Source organism: Haliotis rufescens, unplaced genomic scaffold (assembly GCF_023055435.1).
Source record: "Haliotis rufescens isolate VD_foot unplaced genomic scaffold, xgHalRufe1.0.p SCAF_12, whole genome shotgun sequence".
In the NCBI taxonomy this organism is placed as follows: Eukaryota; Metazoa; Mollusca; class Gastropoda; order Lepetellida; family Haliotidae; genus Haliotis; species Haliotis rufescens.
The window spans coordinates 15,071,487-15,090,669 of record NW_025963802.1 but is presented as its reverse complement, the minus strand read 5'-3'; the positions used below and the strand labels follow the sequence as shown (position 1 = coordinate 15,090,669).

Genomic DNA, 19,183 nt, shown 5'->3' with positions numbered 1-19,183 from the left:
GGGGGGGGGGGGGGGGGGGCAATATGAAGGCAGGGTCATTGCTGACACTATATAGTTCTAATAGGGGTGTGGGTGTGTCTGCTCAAAGTTCTCGACGATATCTATACATTATATGCACACAAGCAATGACAAAAGCAATAGGAATTAAAAGCAAGCAGTGATAATGACTGGTAAGACTGGTAAGAGCCAAACATGTGGCTGAAGGAACAGTAGCTGAATGATTTTAGGTGATGTTTCAGATCTTGCAAGGGGAAGGGCCAATGCTGACTACATTTCCAATATGAGGGTGTGTGGGGGGGTGCTTTGGGGAGAAAGGGCCAGTGTTGATTACAGTTCCAATAACAGTGTGTATGTGTGTAGGAGGGAGATGGGGATGCGTGCAGCAGGACCATTGCTGACTATAGTTACACATACTTAAGCACTCACTGAGGTCCTCCGCTGAACAGTCGCGTAGGCGACTTGCTGTACGCTTCTTGGGCTGCTTCTTAAGAATAAGGACAATACCATTGAGAAACTTGAAGATGGACAGGTCAAGGACACTCTGTTTGACCTCTGGGTTAGTTATGGCATTACCAATCCAGGACTTTAGGAAAGTGAAGTCAATACCAAGTTGTTGGGCACCTGGGACACTGAAACAACAAAAAAACATTTCTGAGTGAGGTCAATCTGGTCTTAGGGCTGCAGTCAGTAATATTCCTGTTCCTTCACACAGCCTGTAAATAGACAAGGTCGGTGGATGACTGCATGGATCCACAACACTGAATTACAATGACACAATCTATTGGCCATTGTTACCACCAGATCATTAACAGTCAGAACTAACCACATGAATGGTTCACTAAACCATAAAGAATCTGTGACTTTTTAGCCACTTGTCCACGAGTCTAGTAAAATTTCTTTTGGTCTTGCAAGCTTTGCGGAAAAAAGTCAATATATTAACACTAAGAACTACTGAAAATGATGTCAAGTGACAGGCCTGGGCAGTAGTCTGAAAAAGTTTGGCAAATACAGCATAACCTTCAAAACAAATAGTAAAGATATATCGTAATCTGCATGACCAAGTCACATGACACCTAATTTTAGCAAGGTTCATACAGATATGGAACATTATAATTCAAGGCCTTTTCAAGGTTTTCAATGTCCATTTCAAGGTCTTTTCAGCTGAGTTGTAAGCCTTAGTCAGTCAATATGTTTTTTTAAATGCTGCATATGTAAGACCTAAAAAGCAGTATGAACATCACAAATTTTCCAACAAGATTTTTTTTTTTTACAACCAACAAATAAAATAAATTGTCTGTCATGAAATGAAATCTTCATGGTCTTTGACCCACAAATCTATCACTTTGATAAATCACACTTCAACTTTTACTAACAAGTATGTATTTTTCACTATTTTGTTTTTTTAAAGCTGACACTAAAATTCAAGGCTTTTCAAGGGGGACCTTTTCAAGCCTGAATGAACCTTGTTTCAGATTTAGAACAAGGCCAACAACAAAAACAAAAGTGAAACAAAAGATTAGACATGAATTTCCCCATAACACTAACTTTTCCTATGCTCCCGTTTCAAAACGTTTGGTGAAAGATCATGGCTTGGTGTTACTATTTATCCCAGACTAGAAACGTTAATCAGTTTCCTTAACGCTTTTGAAAGGTGTATTACGCTTTGAAAACAACTTAATTCATTTCTACCTTTTAAGACATATCTTATGGGGTTTTTTCAAGACAGGCCTGTTATACATGTCGATTACCTAAACTTGATCTTTTCCTTCAGGATGAGGTTTGTCCAGGCTTCACAGATGGCCACAGTTGCCAAGGAGATGACACTGAGCTGAGATGGCAGATTGAGTTTACTGACTCCATCAATGACCGGTTCCAAGATGGCCTCCAACACCTGCTCCACATACAGATTCGCTGACACAGGGGATTCTACAAATGTCAAGGTCACATGAGACACATGATAGCAGCAATAACTTCCAATGGTTCAGACATCAACAATTTTTCCACTGGAATCATGTAAATGTCAAAGATGTAACGCTGACTTACAGTTAAGGATGTCGTGAAACATCAATCGAGGCAATTTGATGGTTCAGTCAAGATAGTCAGAAGATTTAGATGAATTTAGGTCAGAATAACTTATCCGACCGCCTCACTATCAAACAGCCGGACACACATCATTTCATTGTCCCTACAGACAAATTAAACCCCGATGTGTTTCCCATTCTTTCTTTCCACGATGAAATACTGTAAGTATTAAATGCGAAAAATGTGAAAGGCCTTTGCGCGCATTATTAAACATCGCATTTATATAAAAATAAGACATTTTGGATAGCAGGAATACCAACTTAGACATACTGAAAATAAACAACTATGTATTCAACACCACTGTTTATTGAGCAGCACTTGTAACAAGTATATACATTTGTACTATCAACAATGTCATTCAAACACTAATTACATCCTGTGTATTGTCACTGCCTGGGTCAAGACAAGAGTTCTCATGACTGATCACACCTGCAAGTCCAGACAGACGCCACCCACGCAACACAATGTTTGGTTCTTTGCAACTGCGTCAAAGGCCGATACGAGCCAGCGCACATGTATTGTTTTAGCTGAAGTACTCTACTCAGCGCTAATAAGCGGTGCTATTTGGTGTGTGACTGGATTAATGTAAGATTGGAATCAGGTGAGGATTCTCCTGTAAACCTGACAGAGGACATTTTCTGCTTGAGAGAAGGGGGGATGTCGCATTCATATTGAGTCACATTTTGGGCTAGGGGCCAGTGGTTGCATTCTTTTGGAGACGCATTAATTTCACGATTTACAGTACACCCTACACATAGTCTAACCAGACATTCATGCCTCATGTGAATCAAAATCAACAGTAATGTGACATCGTCTTGAGGAAATTGTAACAAAAACAGAAAATGCTAAATGCCTACAGCCTCATATTAAAAACAAATAATGGATAAAAAGCTAATAATCAATTTATTGTGGCCCTCTCAGGTTAAGTGTATACAGTTTTACCAATATTTTTTCTTGACAAGTACACCACATGCATTGTCGTACCAAACATTCATGCTTCTTGTGACCCCTGAAGATCCAGGTTAGAATAGGTCTTCAGCAACCTTTGCTTGTCGTAACAGGCGACTATGTTTGTCGTAAGAGGTATAACGGGATTGGTTCGTCAGGCTTGCTGACTCGGTTGATGCGTGTCATTGTACCTCAATTGCATGGATCGATGCTCATGATGTCAATCACTGGATTGTCTGGTCCAGACTCGATTATTTACAGAGCTGGAATACTGCTGAGTGCCGGGTTAAACAACAAATAAACAAACAAAATCTTGCTTCATGTGATTTACAATAGTTCAAGAATGAACACTTTGTTTAAAAAAGACATCTGGATGAAAATCAAATACATTATTTATTGTGGCCATATCAGGGGAAGTTTGTAGTGGCTGGTTTAAAAGGAATCCAGGTCCGGGGAATGCATGCATGTGAATGACAAATGGAGTAATAACCCCTCCACATCTGGCTTGTGTACCTACCCAGGGCAGTCTTTCTTCTCCACGGTTTGCCCAATGGCATTGTATCTCGAAAGTAGTCTGACGCAATCTTTCCACACTTCTCAGAAAACAGCTTCATTGATGCTCCAGAGAGACTCTGACACAATAAACATTGAAAATCATTATTTTTTTAGTCAGAACAAAAATCCATAGTAGACATACATCAATTCATTATTCTTATCTTCTTGCTATTTCATCTAGCCCAACTTAGATGATCCATGTCTGTGAGTTCTGACCTCTTGGTTCACTAACCTGCAGCTGAGCATCGATCTCCCCGTGTTGATGACAGATCTGACCTCTGACCTCTTGGTTCACTAACCTGCAGCTGAGCATCGATCTCCCCGAGTTGATGACAGATCTGACCTCTGACCTCTTGGTTCACTAACCTGCAGCTGAGCATCGATCTCCCCGAGTTGATGACAGATCTGACCTCTGTCCTCATGGTTCACTAACCTGCAGCTGAGCATCGATCTCCCCGAGTTGATGACAGATCTGACCTCATGGTTCACTTACCTGAAGCTGAGCATCGATCTCCCTGAGTTGATGACAGATCTGACCTCATGGTTCACTTACCTGCAGCTGAGCATGGATTTCCACGAGTTGATGACAGATCTGACCTCATGGTTCACTTACCTGCAGCTGAGCATGGATTTCCCCGAGTTGATGACAGATCTGACCTCATGGTTCACTAACCTGCAGCTGAGCATCGATCTCCCCAAGTTGATGACAGATCTGACCTCATGGTTTACTAACCTGCAGCTGAGCATTGATCTCCCTGAGTTTATGACAGATCTGACCTCTAACCTCATGGTTCACTTACCTGCAGCTGAGCATTGATCTCTGTAAGTTGATGACAGGTCTGCGAGATCTGCCCCCCTGACAGGAGATCAAGTGTGGAGTTTTGGGTGACCCCGGACTGGGTCAGGTTCTCCAGGTAGTACAGAACCTGCTTGGTCTCGTCCACTAGCATCTGTAGGACAAAAGGACCACTCATCAATAACCTGTCAAAGTGCATGATATGTGTCCATATCACAAGCAAATGCATGATTTGTGAGTTTTGTCTAACTTTGCTTTGAACAGAATTTCAAACATCTCAAAAGAAGTTAAAGAACACCCGCTTCTTTCATACCTATAGTAATATGAAAGTATTGCATGTTTCTTAACTTCTTTTGAGTTGCATATATCTATCAGAGTGATTCAGCTTTCGTGAAACCCATGGGACAGGTATGATGCTGACAGACCAGGAATCATAATCAAGACAAGACTGGGCTTGAAACCAATGGCCGCCAGGTCCTGGAGCATTTAATGAATGAGACTTCACAGCATTGCATGATGGGAATGAATGAGGAGAGGTGGAGTTCACCTCTCAACATTCACCGAAAAAGTGAATCTTCATCTATGGCTGAGTGAGTGAGTGAGTGAGTATGGTTTTACACCGCTTTTAGCAAAATTCCAGCAATATCACGGCGGGGGACACCAGAATGGGCTTCACACATTGTACCCATGACGGGAATCGAACCCGGTTCTTCGGCGTGACGAGCGAACGCTTTAACCACTAGGCCACCCGACCGCCCTCATCTATGGCTGAACAGAAACATGAGATGTGGTTTGATTTTATTTCAATTCTGATGGGGATTCCAGGTAGGAATATATCTCCAGGAACCTATACTTGTCATAAGAGGCGACTAAATAGATCAGGTGGTCAGGCTCAGTGACCTGGTTTTCTGGGGATCATTGAACCATCCACTGGTTTGTCTGGCCCAGTCTCGATTACAGTACTCATTACAGGTTTGGAAATAGCAAACTGTTGTATTAAATAACAAAAAAAATTGCAAAAACATTACTTTAAACTTTTAACCGTGGTTACCTTACATAAGTCATGAACATGTACATTTACAATCACTGACCCAATATATGTCTTATACTCTTAACTCACCTCCAACAAAATTGAAAATTATTCATTTATACTTCATACAAACAGGTCAGACAAAGGTTATGTTGGGCCAGGTACATCATGAAACAAGAATGCACTTTGTATCTTCATTATGCCTGAAGATGAAAGGTTCACAATGTATTCTCCCATTGAGGTCGCCAAGAACAGCTGCGAACTTGCTGATGCATCACATAGCAATAATCACTCACTCAAACATTTTCAGGTCAACAGTGCCAAGAGTAGTTCCAAAAGTGCTGATGCAGCAGAGTAGTTCCAAAAGTGCTGATGAAGCAGCCCCGTAAAGATCCGGCGTAGAATAGGTCTTCAGCAACCAATACTTGCCGTAAAAGGCGACTATGCTTGTCGTAAAAGGCGACTAACGGGATCGGGTGGTCAGGCTCGCTGACTTGGTGGATGCATGTCATCAATCCCAATTGCCTGGATCGATGTTCATGATATTAATCACTGGATTGTCTGGTCCAGACTCGATTATTTACAGACCGCCGTCATATAGCTGGAATATTGCTGAGTGCGGCTTTAAACAACCAACCAACCAACCAACCAAGCCGATGCAGCAATACTGCCATTTCCCTCACTAACTCACCTTGAGGTCACTGTGTGTGATGAGGAGGAACGCGCTGACTGACCAGGAGGCCAGAAACTGATGTGTCTTCACCATACACCAGCTGTGAGCAGCCCGACACGTCATCAGCACACGCAGGCAGATGCCGGCCACCAGCGACAAGTCCACGTCTTGTCTCGCAAGCAAACTTGAGGAATCTGAAGGCACAGTAACAATATGTTAATAGTTTTTTCTTGATTTTATGTCTTCGAAAATTGAAAACATATCTGTCATCAGTGAGTTGCCCCTCAGTGCTATATAGCAGTCAACAAGTCTGTCACGAGGGACTTGCCCCTCAGTAATATTTAGCAGTCAACAAGTCTGTCAGGAGAGACTTGCCCTCAGTAATATATAGCAGTCAACAAGTCTGTCATGAGAGACTTGCCCTCAGTGATATATAGCAGTCAACAAGTCTGTCATGAGAGACTTGCCCTCAGTGATATATAGCAGTCAAAAAGTCTGTCATGAGAGACTTGCCCTCAGTGATATATAGCAGTCAACAAGTCTGTCATCAGTGAGTTGCCCCTCAGTTATATATAGCAGTCAACAAGTCTGTCAAGAGAGACTTGCCCCTCAGTTATATATAGCAGTCAACAAGTCTGTCATCAGTGAGTTGCCCCTCAGTTATATATAGCAGTCAACAAGTCTGTCATCAGTGAGTTGCCCCTCAGTAATATATAGCAATCAACAAGTCTGTCATGAGAGACTTGCCCTCAGTAATATATAGCAGTCAACAAGTCTGTCACGAGAGACTTGCCCCTCAGTGATATATAGCAGTCAACAAGTCTGTCATGAGAGACTTGCCCTCAGTGATATATAGCAGTCAACAAGTCTGAAATCAGTGAGTTGCCCCTCAGTAACATATAGCAGTCAACAAGTCTGTCATCGGTGAGTTGCCCCTCAGTAACATATACCTAGCAGTCAACAAGTCTGTCAGGAGAGACTTGCCCCTCAGTAATATATAGCAGTCAACAAGTCTGTCATCAGTGAGTTGCCCCTCAGTACCATATAGCAGTCAACAAGTCTGTCAGGAGAGACTTGCCCCTCAGTAACATATAGCAGTCAACAAGTCTGTCATGTGGAACTTGCCCTCAGTGATATATAGCAGTCAACAAGTCGGTCACGAGGGACTTGCCCCTCAGTAACATATAGCAGTCAATGAGTCTGTCAGGAGAGACTTGCCCCTCAGTAATATATAGCAGTCAACAAGTCTGTCACGAGAGACTTGCCCCTCAGTAGCATATAGCAGTCAACAAGTCTGTCAGGAGAGACTTGCCCCTCAGTAACATATAGCAGTCAATAAGTCTGTCATGAGGGACTTGCCCTCAGTAATATATAGCAGTCAACAAGTCTGTCATGAGAGACTTGCCCTCAGTGATATATAGCAGTCATCAAGTCTGTCATGAGAGACTTGCCCTCAGTGATATATAGCAGTCAAAAAGTCTGTCATGAGAGACTTGCCCTCAGTGATATATAGCAGTCAACAAGTCTGTCATCAGTGAGTTGCCCCTCAGTTATATATAGCAGTCAACAAGTCTGTCAAGAGAGACTTGCCCCTCAGTTATATATAGCAGTCAACAAGTCTGTCATCAGTGAGTTGCCCCTCAGTTATATATAGCAGTCAACAAGTCTGTCATCAGTGAGTTGCCCCTCAGTAATATATAGCAATCAACAAGTCTGTCATGAGAGACTTGCCCCTCAGTAACATATAGCAGTCAACAAGTCTGTCATGAGAGACTTGCCCTCAGTAATATATAGCAGTCAACAAGTCTGTCAGTCTGTCATGAGAGACTTGCCCTCAGTGATATATAGCAGTCAACAAGTCTGTCACGAGAGACTTGCCCCTCAGTGATATATAGCAGTCAACAAGTCTGTCATGAGAGACTTGCCCTCAGTGATATATAGCAGTCAACAAGTCTGTAATCAGTGAGTTGCCCCTCAGTAACATATAGCAGTCAACAAGTCTGTCATCGGTGAGTTGCCCCTCAGTAACATATACCTAGCAGTCAACAAGTCTGTCAGGAGAGACTTGCCCCTCAGTAATATATAGCAGTCAACAAGTCTGTCATCAGTGAGTTGCCCCTCAGTACCATATAGCAGTCAACAAGTCTGTCAGGAGAGACTTGCCCCTCAGTAACATATAGCAGTCAACAAGTCTGTCATGAGGAACTTGCCCTCAGTACTATATAGCAGTCAACAAGTCGGTCACGAGGGACTTGCCCCTCAGTAACATATAGCAGTCAATGAGTCTGTCAGGAGAGACTTGCCCCTCAGTAATATATAGCAGTCAACAAGTCTGTCACGAGAGACTTGCCCCTCAGTAGCATATAGCAGTCAACAAGTCTGTCATGAGAGACTTGCCCCTCAGTAACATATAGCAGTCAACAAGTCTGTCATGAGGGACTTGCCCTCAGTAATATATAGCAGTCAACAAGTCTGTCAGGAGAGACTTGCCCTCAGTGATATATAGCAGTCAACAAGTCTGTCATGAGAGACTTGCCCTCAGTGATATATAGCAGTCAACAAGTCTGTCACTGGGGAGGTGTAAAGATGATGCCCCACCTGGTCTGGTGATGCCAAGGTCCCTCCACACCTCCTGGATGAGGCTGTACATGGGCTTGAAGGTGTCTCGCAGGAGCATCCCGGTCTTGGTGCTGTACTCCCCATCCATCAGGGGGCAGGGGTAGCACTTGTCTGTCCCCTGGGAGCTGACGGCACTTGTCAGGTCTGGAACAGGAACAGAATAGGGCTAGATATTTGACAAGTCTTAAATTGCAATAACCAGGATAACAAATTGTACTTTTGTGGGAAGCGTGCGTGCGTTCGTGATGCTTTCGTGCGTTCATTTGTTCATTCATTTATCGCTGTTTAAAGCAGCACTCAGCAATATTCAAGCTATTATGACGGCGGTCTGTATATAATCAAGTCTGGACCAGACAATCCAGTGATTGACATCATGTCTTCATGCCACGTAATTGCAAAATTGGGATACGATGATATGCATCAACCAAGTCAGCGAGGATGACCACCCGATCCCGTTATAGTCGCCTCTTACGACAAGCATAGTCGCTTTTTACGGCAAGCATGGGTTGCTGAAGACCTATTCTACACCGGATCTTCACTGGTCTTGTAGGAAGTGGATCCCTGTCACTCTGGCTACCAGAGGGAGTCAAATATCATAAGTCAAAGTCAAAAGTCATAAAATACCCTCACATATCACCATAATCCAATTCATTTTGAGTTGCTTGCAAACAAATACACTTGAAAATGTTTTTTAAAAACAATAGTGTAACAATTCCCAATGTAGCCTTTTCAGCATGCGAATATCTTTACCTGAATATATTTACTCATCTTTATTCACTGATCAAGTGCAGGCATCACCATTACATAAACTCTGCTGTGGTGAATATTACACAAAAGTGCTACGTCTTTGCAACTGAGACATGTGTTGTTGTTGTGAGCTTATGAAATGTCTGAGACATTTGGGACAGCACATGAACAGAAGAAAATTAGAAGTTACCTGATACTGTATCTAAAGCAGAATTATTTTTAAAATTCGTACCGGTACCCATGGGTTTAAAAATACCCACTAGACTGCATCCAAGAGAGTTAAATATATTCAATACTCAAAGAAAATTATCAATTTCTCAATGAATGATAACAACATGTGAGTAAATACTCAATGACAGACAATTATCTGGAGACCTGAGTGAGTGAGTGAGTATGGTTTTACGCCGCTTTTAGCAATATTCCAGCAATATCACGGCGGGGGACACCAGAAATGGGCTTCACACATTGTACCCATGTCGGGATTCGAACCCGGGTCTTCGGCGTGACGAGCGAACGCTTTAACCACTAGGCTACCCGACCGCCCCCTGGAGACCTGAGAATTCTATCATTGTGTTAAATCAGAAAACACTTAATTGTGATGTGTGTTGGAATTTGTGCAGTCCCAATTAAACAGTTTTAACGATGACTGGTTGGCTTCAATTTCCATGAAAGGAATCATGTTATCAAGGATTCATTTACAAGAATGTTTCACAAATAATAAAGTTCAAAAGGGATATCTTTTGAATTGCGAGGCAGTAAAAAGTGATCATATCAGTCTGTGACTTTAGCTACTAGTCCAAAGCCCGAAAATAGTTAAATAATATTCTATATAATAACAATAAATTCAACCAAAAATTCTGCCAAGAGTCACAAATATTTTTGGCCAAGACTGCCTGGAGTAGTGTTAAGATTCAAGGGAAATAACTCTGCCAGACTATTTAGCTGAATATGTCATAGGATGTCTATTTGTTCCAGGAAATACTCAGGTGTTGTAGAAAATAAATAATTGTTTGCTGAACATGCTGTATGGCCTGAAAAAAATGTGTGAAAACAAATGAATAATTGTTTAGTGCTTAAAAATTATGTCTTGCAGCAGTGCAGCCTGCACTCCACTCCATCTCCCAGGTGAGAGGAAGGTCAGTTGTTTGATCCCCGGCTGGGTCATACCAAAAAATGTTAAAAGATGGTACTTGTTACCCTGGCTGTCGGTGGACGGCATTCAGGAGATAAAAACTATGACTGGTCGGCTCAGAGTGTATATACTATTTCGAAGTGTTGCATGCATGTTTAACATCGGCATCGTATTTCCGTGGGCTAGCACTATGAAACTGGCATTAGTCTGGACAAGTAGAAGCAGTCACACACTCAGCCACGCCTGCATGCACGCACGCACGCACGCACGCACGCACAATCCATCTGTATACATCATATGAACTCATTTCTCCATTTCAATAATACTTTTGTTTCATTATACAAACTGTTTTAAGTCCATTCTAACAAACACCAACAATATTAGATATTGAGAAGCACAGGTATGTGTGGAGCAAGCTACACACATAAAATGCTAAGATTTACTGTAAATACTTGAACAGATGCTCAGGAGTATATTTATTTCAGAGTCGTCTTACATCCAACATCCATTTAATTATGGGTAAACACTTTTAATTATTGACTAGGGGACGTGTAATTTGAATACAAAACATGTTTGTTTTGCATTTTGTATGATAACGGCTTTCATTTCAATATCACTTCATTGAGTACCTAAAGGACTCTCCTTGTTTAGCTATCTTGACCCAGCATGTACTTAAGGCAGGCGTCTCAAGGACGGTATACCCTACGCCCACACAGCGTGTTTACTCCCCTGTAGACAAACCTCACTGACAGTTACATAAAGGACAAAAGTCAACAACAAACATGTGATTATCGCATACCACTGTGTTTATACGCCATGGTACTTAACAGTGATGATGTCAGTAAGCAGGTAGAGAAATTATAGCAGTCAGCGCAGAACTAAGTTCTGTTTTCTCAAGTGGCAAGTATTCTTGGCTTGTAAATGAGATTCTTGTTTTCTCCTTTCCTCCTGTTACCAGACAGCTCACAACAACCACTACTGGTGTATAAGTACAATAATAACTGAAGATCTTTGTTTGTATTAACCAGTCAGGTGGCCTCTTGAAAATATGGATGATTAAATTCCTACTACGAAACCTGGTTTTTCACAAACTTGGCCACTGAAGTGCACATTTGCATGTCCTGCGTCCCGGTACAACCTATCCATGAGCACTTAATGATTTCGAGCTATGGTTTTCTTTTTATTTACAGTCAATCCTTAAAAATAACCTAATAAATAAATAACTACCATGAATAACTAATAACTTGTCTTTCTTAAGGTGAGTTGCACTCCTTTGATAACAAAAGGGCAAACAAGGTTTAAAAACAGACCTAAAATGTTCTTATTGAATTCCAAAACACTATAACCCCTCGAAAAGCTGCATAAACAAGAGGACATTCTGACTGGTAACAACTTTTCAGTTTGGGCTGAAATATTTATTTAGGGGACTGACTACAGCATCATGAGATGTCCATCTACAAAACAAATGCTGCATGATAAAAAGAAATTCTTCTTATGCTCATGCAAAAATGTCTGTCTACTCCACCTATAGATGAAAAATCTTTTGCGTCTGAGTGTCTGAGAAACATTATTTAATTGAATATACTCAAAAGAAGTTAAAGAACACCCAATGTTTTCATATGACTCCAGTTAATCTGTCATAACATGCCATTCTTATGCTCATGCAAAAATATTGTCTTTCTACTCCACGTATAGACGAAAAATGTTATAACAAGGCAGATTAACTGTAGCATATTTTCAACTTGGTCGTCACACACCAAACAGGCCCCTCTTCCACTAGATAAGCCACCGTTTCATGTCAGTGAGCCATTAGCCTCACACCCACTCAGTGTCCAATAGCAATGTGGTGATAGCCTCTCGTGTTCTATTGCATTACTACAAAGTATTACAAGGATGGTCTCTCCCAGTCCTGCCTTGCTTGATGTACAAGTGGTTAGCGACCTGACCCAGAGACACGGCCACTTCAAAGCACTCTACGTATCTAAGGTGGAATGCCCTCACACCCACCCCTTGTGTGTGTTGTGTACCTGTCTCTCCACATCGCTGACAACAAAGAACAATATTCATACGTTCTTAAAAGATAATGTACTACAAAACCTTATTCAATATTCATACTGAACAAAAAAAATTGGATCATCAATATTTTTGGGTATATTTTTTTGTAGTAAAGACTGAGCACACAATTTCATAAAAATATCCTGAAATAAATTCATGACCTTTTATCTTTTTTATATATATATAAGGTTTCAATTAAACAGACACTTTCACGTCAAATGTGTGTGGTTTTTAATCGTTGCATTTAAAAACTTTGGAATGGAATGTTGCCGATGTTGTCTGGAACTTATTATTATAATATGAGTGAGTGAGTATGGTTTAGCGTCACTTTTAGCAATATTCCAGCGATATCACGGCGGGGGGCACCTTAAATGGGCTTCACACATTGTACCCATGTCGGGAATCAAACCCGGGTCTTTGGCGTGACGAGCGAACGCTTTAACCACTAGGCTACCCGACCGCCCCTATTATAATATGAAACAAGAAAACAGCGTCATCACTATCTCTCACCATGGGGGGATCTGTAGTTTCTGAGAAAACGTGTCCCCATTGCAGACACTATGCACTTAGTTAAAAAGCACAGAGCAAGGGCTGTTATTCTGCAAAGAATTATTTACGGCACTAATTTTTCATACTCAAGTCTTGACAAGTGTCTCTCACATAAGCATGCAAACTTTCATTCATGTCATTTCAGTGGTTTCTGAGAAAATCTGCCTCCATTTCACGAAGTATGCACAAAGCAAGTAGAACGGGCCCTAACTGTTAAAAAAGGAATAAAAGACACAAATTTTTGATAATCATTTGAGATCATGGCCAGTAACATCAGTGTGTGAAATTTCATTTCTCTAACTCAAATCGCTTTTGGGAAAATTTGTCCAAAGGAGAAGCGGACGGACAGACAAACAAACTCCATGCCACTCTGTGGCAGGGGATAGTAAACCTGAAACAGTGTTCATTTTCCTTGTTCATCAAACCAACGAGAGTAGCCTCCCTTTAAATAGACATACTTGAACCCAGTTTTGCCACAATTGGGCTCAGGAATGTGCACTGAAATCTTAGCTAATTGAAACATGTAAAAAGAAGTCTTGCTATTAGCTCTAGAATAATTATGGACATGATGAAAGCATGTGAAAACCAAACTTGATGCTGCCAATAACGATACTGGTGAAATATTGCTACAAGCGGCATAAATAACGCACAGCACAATATTTGAGATAAGTGGCCTACCACATTGGGGTACTTTCTCAATATTTGGGTCAATTTAATATCACGTTATTGACAGCGAACCCATTGGTAATTTCAAGGACCAATCAATATCAGCATCTAGAATTATCTCTGGACTTTGGGGATAACTGAGAGAATGCTCTCTGCTCTATCCAGTAAGGAGACTTGAGGCTGGGCTTATCCTGGAAGCCTGCTGACAGTGCACACATGCATATATAGCATCATATTTCATTATGATACTGTGCTTTGGACAGATTCCAATTTGTCTATGAAGGGAATTGAGCAAAGGAAATCTGAGCCTCAGCTATTCCACCTGAGGTTATATATCTGTGTTATTCATTCATACAGGCTATACTATGGTACACACACGCATGGATGCACATGCACACGCAGAGGTAGACTAGCATCAAGTCTCTGATATTTTACAGAAAAAACAGTCGTTAATTTATCTTGACAAGACAAAACAAGAGTCTTCAGAAGATGACAAATCCCCACGATCCCCACAATAGCAAAATGCACCACTTCAGCCCCTGGTTAACATATGTACCAAGTTTGAATGAATAATCTTTCACAGTTTGCAAGTTATGCTCCGGAAACGAAATACAGACGGACAGTTGAAGACCAGAGGATGACTACATACCCCTGCATTACATGCAGGAGGAAGGAGCCCAGAGACACTCTTCATTTTCAGTAACTGCAATCATCAAGCTAGACTTGCCAATTATCATAGACTAGCATGGTCTGTATTTGATGTATTTGTTTCAAGGTCTGTATGACAGACAACTGGTAACACAAGGGGAGGGAGGTGGGATAAGAAATGTATATTTTTGTTTATGTCTGTGGGAATGTGATAATAGTGAATTGGGAATAACCTACCACTGACTTACACACAAATTTACATTTTTTTTTTAATCAGATTTTTTGCAGACTGCAGACTAATAGAAAAGCACCCACCTTCCCCCAAATATTAGTTACATGATAGTTGAAATAAAATAGATATATTCAAATTGATAAACGAACAAAACAAAGTAACTGGAGAAGGGTATTAGGTTTCACGGCAGTCATCACTTGTTTGTAAACATAATGGTCAGATGGTTCTGAGTTTAACTCCATTCATGGGGTCAGGCCGCCAAGCACAGTGCGGAGCTGTGATTGGTGGCAATGATATTGGAGAGGCTGAGTCACTGTGAGGAGCTGGAGGGTTTATGTGCACATTCAAGTTGTGGTGACCGACAGTCGTTGCTGGCACAATCTCTTTCATTTTCAGGAATTGAATATTGTGGCTTTTTGCAAATTGTCAACTATCATTCCGCATCATATAGGTAAACTTTGTTAATTAGTAAAACGTGTTTACCAAATCAGCCTCAGCATGAACCAGAAGATTTAATCTCGTAATTGTTCATCCACCCCGCAAACATAGTTCCCTGTAATTCTCACCAGGGAGAGAAATGTAAACAATGTTTAGGTCTGCCCTTTGGAATTCAAGAGTACTAACAAGACAACTTTTGATGATTTTGATTCATGATCAAACTTGGTGAATGTAATTTCACCGGTACCAGGAGCTCGATAATAAGCATTAAGCAGTTGTAATTAAAAAAGTTTGCCCCATATTCAATTTCTGAATCTCCAGGATTATTTCATAAATCACACTGTGCAATCAGTGGTTGCATACGGTCATCATTTTCAATGTGTTTGTCAAGTTTGCATGTGAAAGTCCATTTGTCGAAGGTAGTACACAAAAAACATATTTGTTGAAAAACATGATTCCTTCACAAGCCCTTGAGGCACCAGGAACATATTTTATCCATGCTATTTTGATTTTATCTGTGCCATTCAAATACGAGGAATTTCAAACCTGATATTATTTTATGACATGACCGACCTTCCACTCTCTATCCACTAGACCATGTGGAGGTCACACTAACACTAGAGGGGTATTGGTGTGAGTTAATATCGGAAACCTGGTTCTGCCTAATGTGGCTATTAGAGTGTACAAGAAGGGTAAAAAAGAATTCATAAGAATCCTGCCCACACCACTTACATTGATCCCATGCTGCGTTCGCTGAGATGATGTGGAGCCGCATTGCCGTCCCAAGAAGAGGTTGGACTGATGCAAGGGGAAAAAGGTCTGGAACAAGAAAAGTATAAGGCATTTAGCTTCTCTGATGAGAAACATGACATTTAATACAAGACATAATAGACCGCCTCCGTGGTCTAGAGGTAGAGCGTCCGCTCAGAGAGCGGAAGGGTCCGGGGTTTGATCCCCGGCTGCGTCATACCAAAAGACGTTAAAAGATGGTACTTGTTGTTGCCCTGTCTGGCGCTTGGCATTAAGGGGCTAAAACAAGGACTGGTCCATTCGGAGTCAGTATACTGTGTCAGAGTGGGGTATTCATGATAAACTGCGGTATGGTATCTCAGTGGGCTAGCACTATAAATCGGCATCAGTCCAAACTAGTACAAGCAACCCCACATACACACGTGCATGCACGTCGCTATATAAGTGCAATAATCTTGGACGCAATGTTAAACCCAATTTCACCTCACCTCACCTCAATACATAATATATTATTCAGGGATTGGTCGTTTATTATAGGGGTGGGGTAGGAAAGTGAGATTGGTCTGAGGACTGTATCATATTTTGCCGCACCTGTATAGTTATTTTTTCATGACACTTCCTCCCCTCACCCCTATATAAATTACCAGTTCCTAATAACTAATGCTCACAGTAGCTGTTTGTTTCTTGTTTAACGCCGGACTCAGCAATATTCCAGCTGTATGGCGGCGGTCTGTAAATAATCAAATCTTAACCAGACAATCCAGTGATTGACATCATGAGAATCGATCCATGCAACTGGGATATGATGACATGCATCAACCAAGTCTGCGAGCCTGACCACCCAATCCCGTTAGTCGCCTCTTATGACAAGCATAGTCACCTTTTATGGCAAGCATGGGTTGCTGAAGACCTATTCTACCCCTATCTTTACGGGTCTCAGAGTAGCTGACAGGATAATAGTTTGAATTCTGCCCAATTCAATACCTGTGACAATGTTCTCCAAAAAACTATTCATTAGGCCAAGAGCTAACATAACAAAAACTAAGGCAGGCAGCTGCACAAAACACTTTACATGACAGCAAATTATTTCTGCTTATTTTTTTAAGAAAGGCAAAAGTTATGTCATCAATGTAGCTCAGGATCGCGAGCACCATTTTTTAAAAAGTAATTTTATCATCAGTTGGAGAATAGGCGATTTATCAAAAATACTGATTAAAAACATTGCTATTTGACAAAAGTCTTTTCCAAGTTTTTTTCAATTAATGTTTCTCTGGAGATCATAATAGCGTTTGCTACTTCCAGCTATTCTAAAACAAGACATTATCGAACAGCCTATCTATTGTCAGATAATAAGCACATGGCCTTCTGCTGGTCACAGTGTCTTATCTAGTGCAGTTCAATAGCTATACCCGGACTGGTCACACTTTCTATCTGATATAGTTGACAGGAAACTATTTCATCTTAAATTATGTTCTTTCGCATCCAAACATAAATGTTTGGGTTCCAAATACATCCATTTTCAAGGTAAAGGTCACTCGGATATGGCAATATAGGTTGTAATAAGTATTCATTAAACAAAACAGCTTCAACAGAGAACTCAGTTGTAGTCAGTAACACATCAGCAGAGTGTATGTAGTAGACAACAACTAACTCTATATACTGCCAGACTTGAGAACCTCCCCTGCCTACAGTGACAGCAGAGTGTATGTAGTAGACAACAGCTAACTCTATATACTGCCCAAGACTTGAGAACCTCCCCAGCCTACAGTGATAGCAGAGTGTATGTAGTAGACAACAACTATCTCTATATACTGCCAGACTTGAGAACCTCCCCAGCCTACGGTGATAGCAGAGTGTATGTAGTAGACAACAGCTAACTCTATATACTGCCACAGACTTGAAAACCTCCCCAGCCTACAGTGATAGCAGAGTGTATGTAGTAGACAACAGCTAACTCTATATACTGCGCAAGACTTGAGAACCTCCCCTGCCTACAGTGATAGCAGTGTATGTGTAGTAGACAACAGCTAACTCTATATACTGCCAGACTTGAGAACCTCCCCAGCCTACAGTGATAGCAGAGTGTATGTAGTAGACAACAGCTAACTCTATATACTGCCACAGACTTGATAACCTCCCCAGCCTACATTGATAGCAGAGTGTATGTAGTAGACAACAGCTAACTCTATATACTGCCCAAGACTTGAGAACCTCCCCAGCCTACAGTGATAGCAGAGTGTATGTAGTAGAAAACAGCAAACTCTATATACTGCCACAGACTTGAGAACCTCCCCAGCATACAGTGATAGCAGAGTGTATGTAGTAGACAACAACTAACTCTATATACTGCCACAGACTTGAGAACCTCCCCTGCCTACAGTGACAGCAGAGTGTATGTAGTAGACAACAGCTAACTCTATATACTGCCACAGACTTGAGAACCTCCCCAGCCTACAGTGATAGCAGTGTATGTGTAGTAGACAACAGCTATCTCTATATACTGCCACCGAATTGAGAACCTCCCCTGCCTACAGTGATAGCAAAGTGTATGTAGTAGACAACAGCTAACTCTATATACTGCCACAGATTTGAGAACCTCCCCAGCCTACAATGACAGCAGAGTGTATGTAGTAGACAACAGCTAACTCTATATACTGCCAGACTTGAGAACCTCCCCAGCCTACAGTGATAGCAGAATGTATGTAGTAGACAACAGCTAGCACTACATATACCACCAGGGACATGGGAACGTCCCCAGTGCTGCAGGTGCCACACAGTATGTGAACTGGTAGACCAGTAAGCACAGTAACTCTATCTGCCACTAATCCCAGCGTCTGAGTGCAGTAAGCACTGCCTGGCCAGGCTCATGTTGTTGTAACATTATTGGCAGGAATGTAACGAATGATCAGACAGACAGCCTGGCTTGCGAAATAAGCGGAAGCCATGACAACAGACTAGAGAATCAGGCTAGAAGTCAATCAGGTAACACTCACAAATGCCTGGCAACAGAAAGTGTATTCATGGCATTTTCTGCAGATATTACCTCAGAATTAATTTACTCCTTTAATGTCAAAGTGTCCTGTGCATTATCAAAATTTCAAAGACTTTCAAATATTAGATTTTCAGCAGCACCAGGGCCCACTTGCACAAAGTGATCTTAGCGCTAAGACTATTGTATGCCTGTGTTAATGTATGGGAGTAACAATCATCTTAGCGCTAAGATCGCTTTGTGAAAGTGGGCCCTGACCAAGTATATCTGTACA

General features: G+C 41.4%; 1 protein-coding gene across 3 annotated transcripts in view; it reads right to left on the bottom strand.

The window, feature by feature from the left end:
- The window catches only part of LOC124146089, an 86,112-nt gene that overhangs the window by 3,825 nt on the left and 63,104 nt on the right, over positions 1–19,183 (bottom strand). For 2 of the 3 annotated variants that reach the window (XM_046516165.2, XM_048393382.1), the window contains 7 exons: positions 15,903–15,989; positions 8,683–8,847; positions 6,103–6,278; positions 4,386–4,535; positions 3,548–3,662; positions 1,749–1,926; positions 415–629 (listed from right to left, as the gene is read on the bottom strand). In XM_046516165.2, coding sequence (XP_046372121.1) covers positions 415–629; positions 1,749–1,926; positions 3,548–3,662; positions 4,386–4,535; positions 6,103–6,278; positions 8,683–8,847; positions 15,903–15,989 — 1,086 coding nt within the window. The remainder of the gene's footprint in view (positions 1–414; positions 630–1,748; positions 1,927–3,547; positions 3,663–4,385; positions 4,536–6,102; positions 6,279–8,682; positions 8,848–15,902; positions 15,990–19,183) is intronic. The other variant, XM_046516166.2, reaches the window with a different exon arrangement.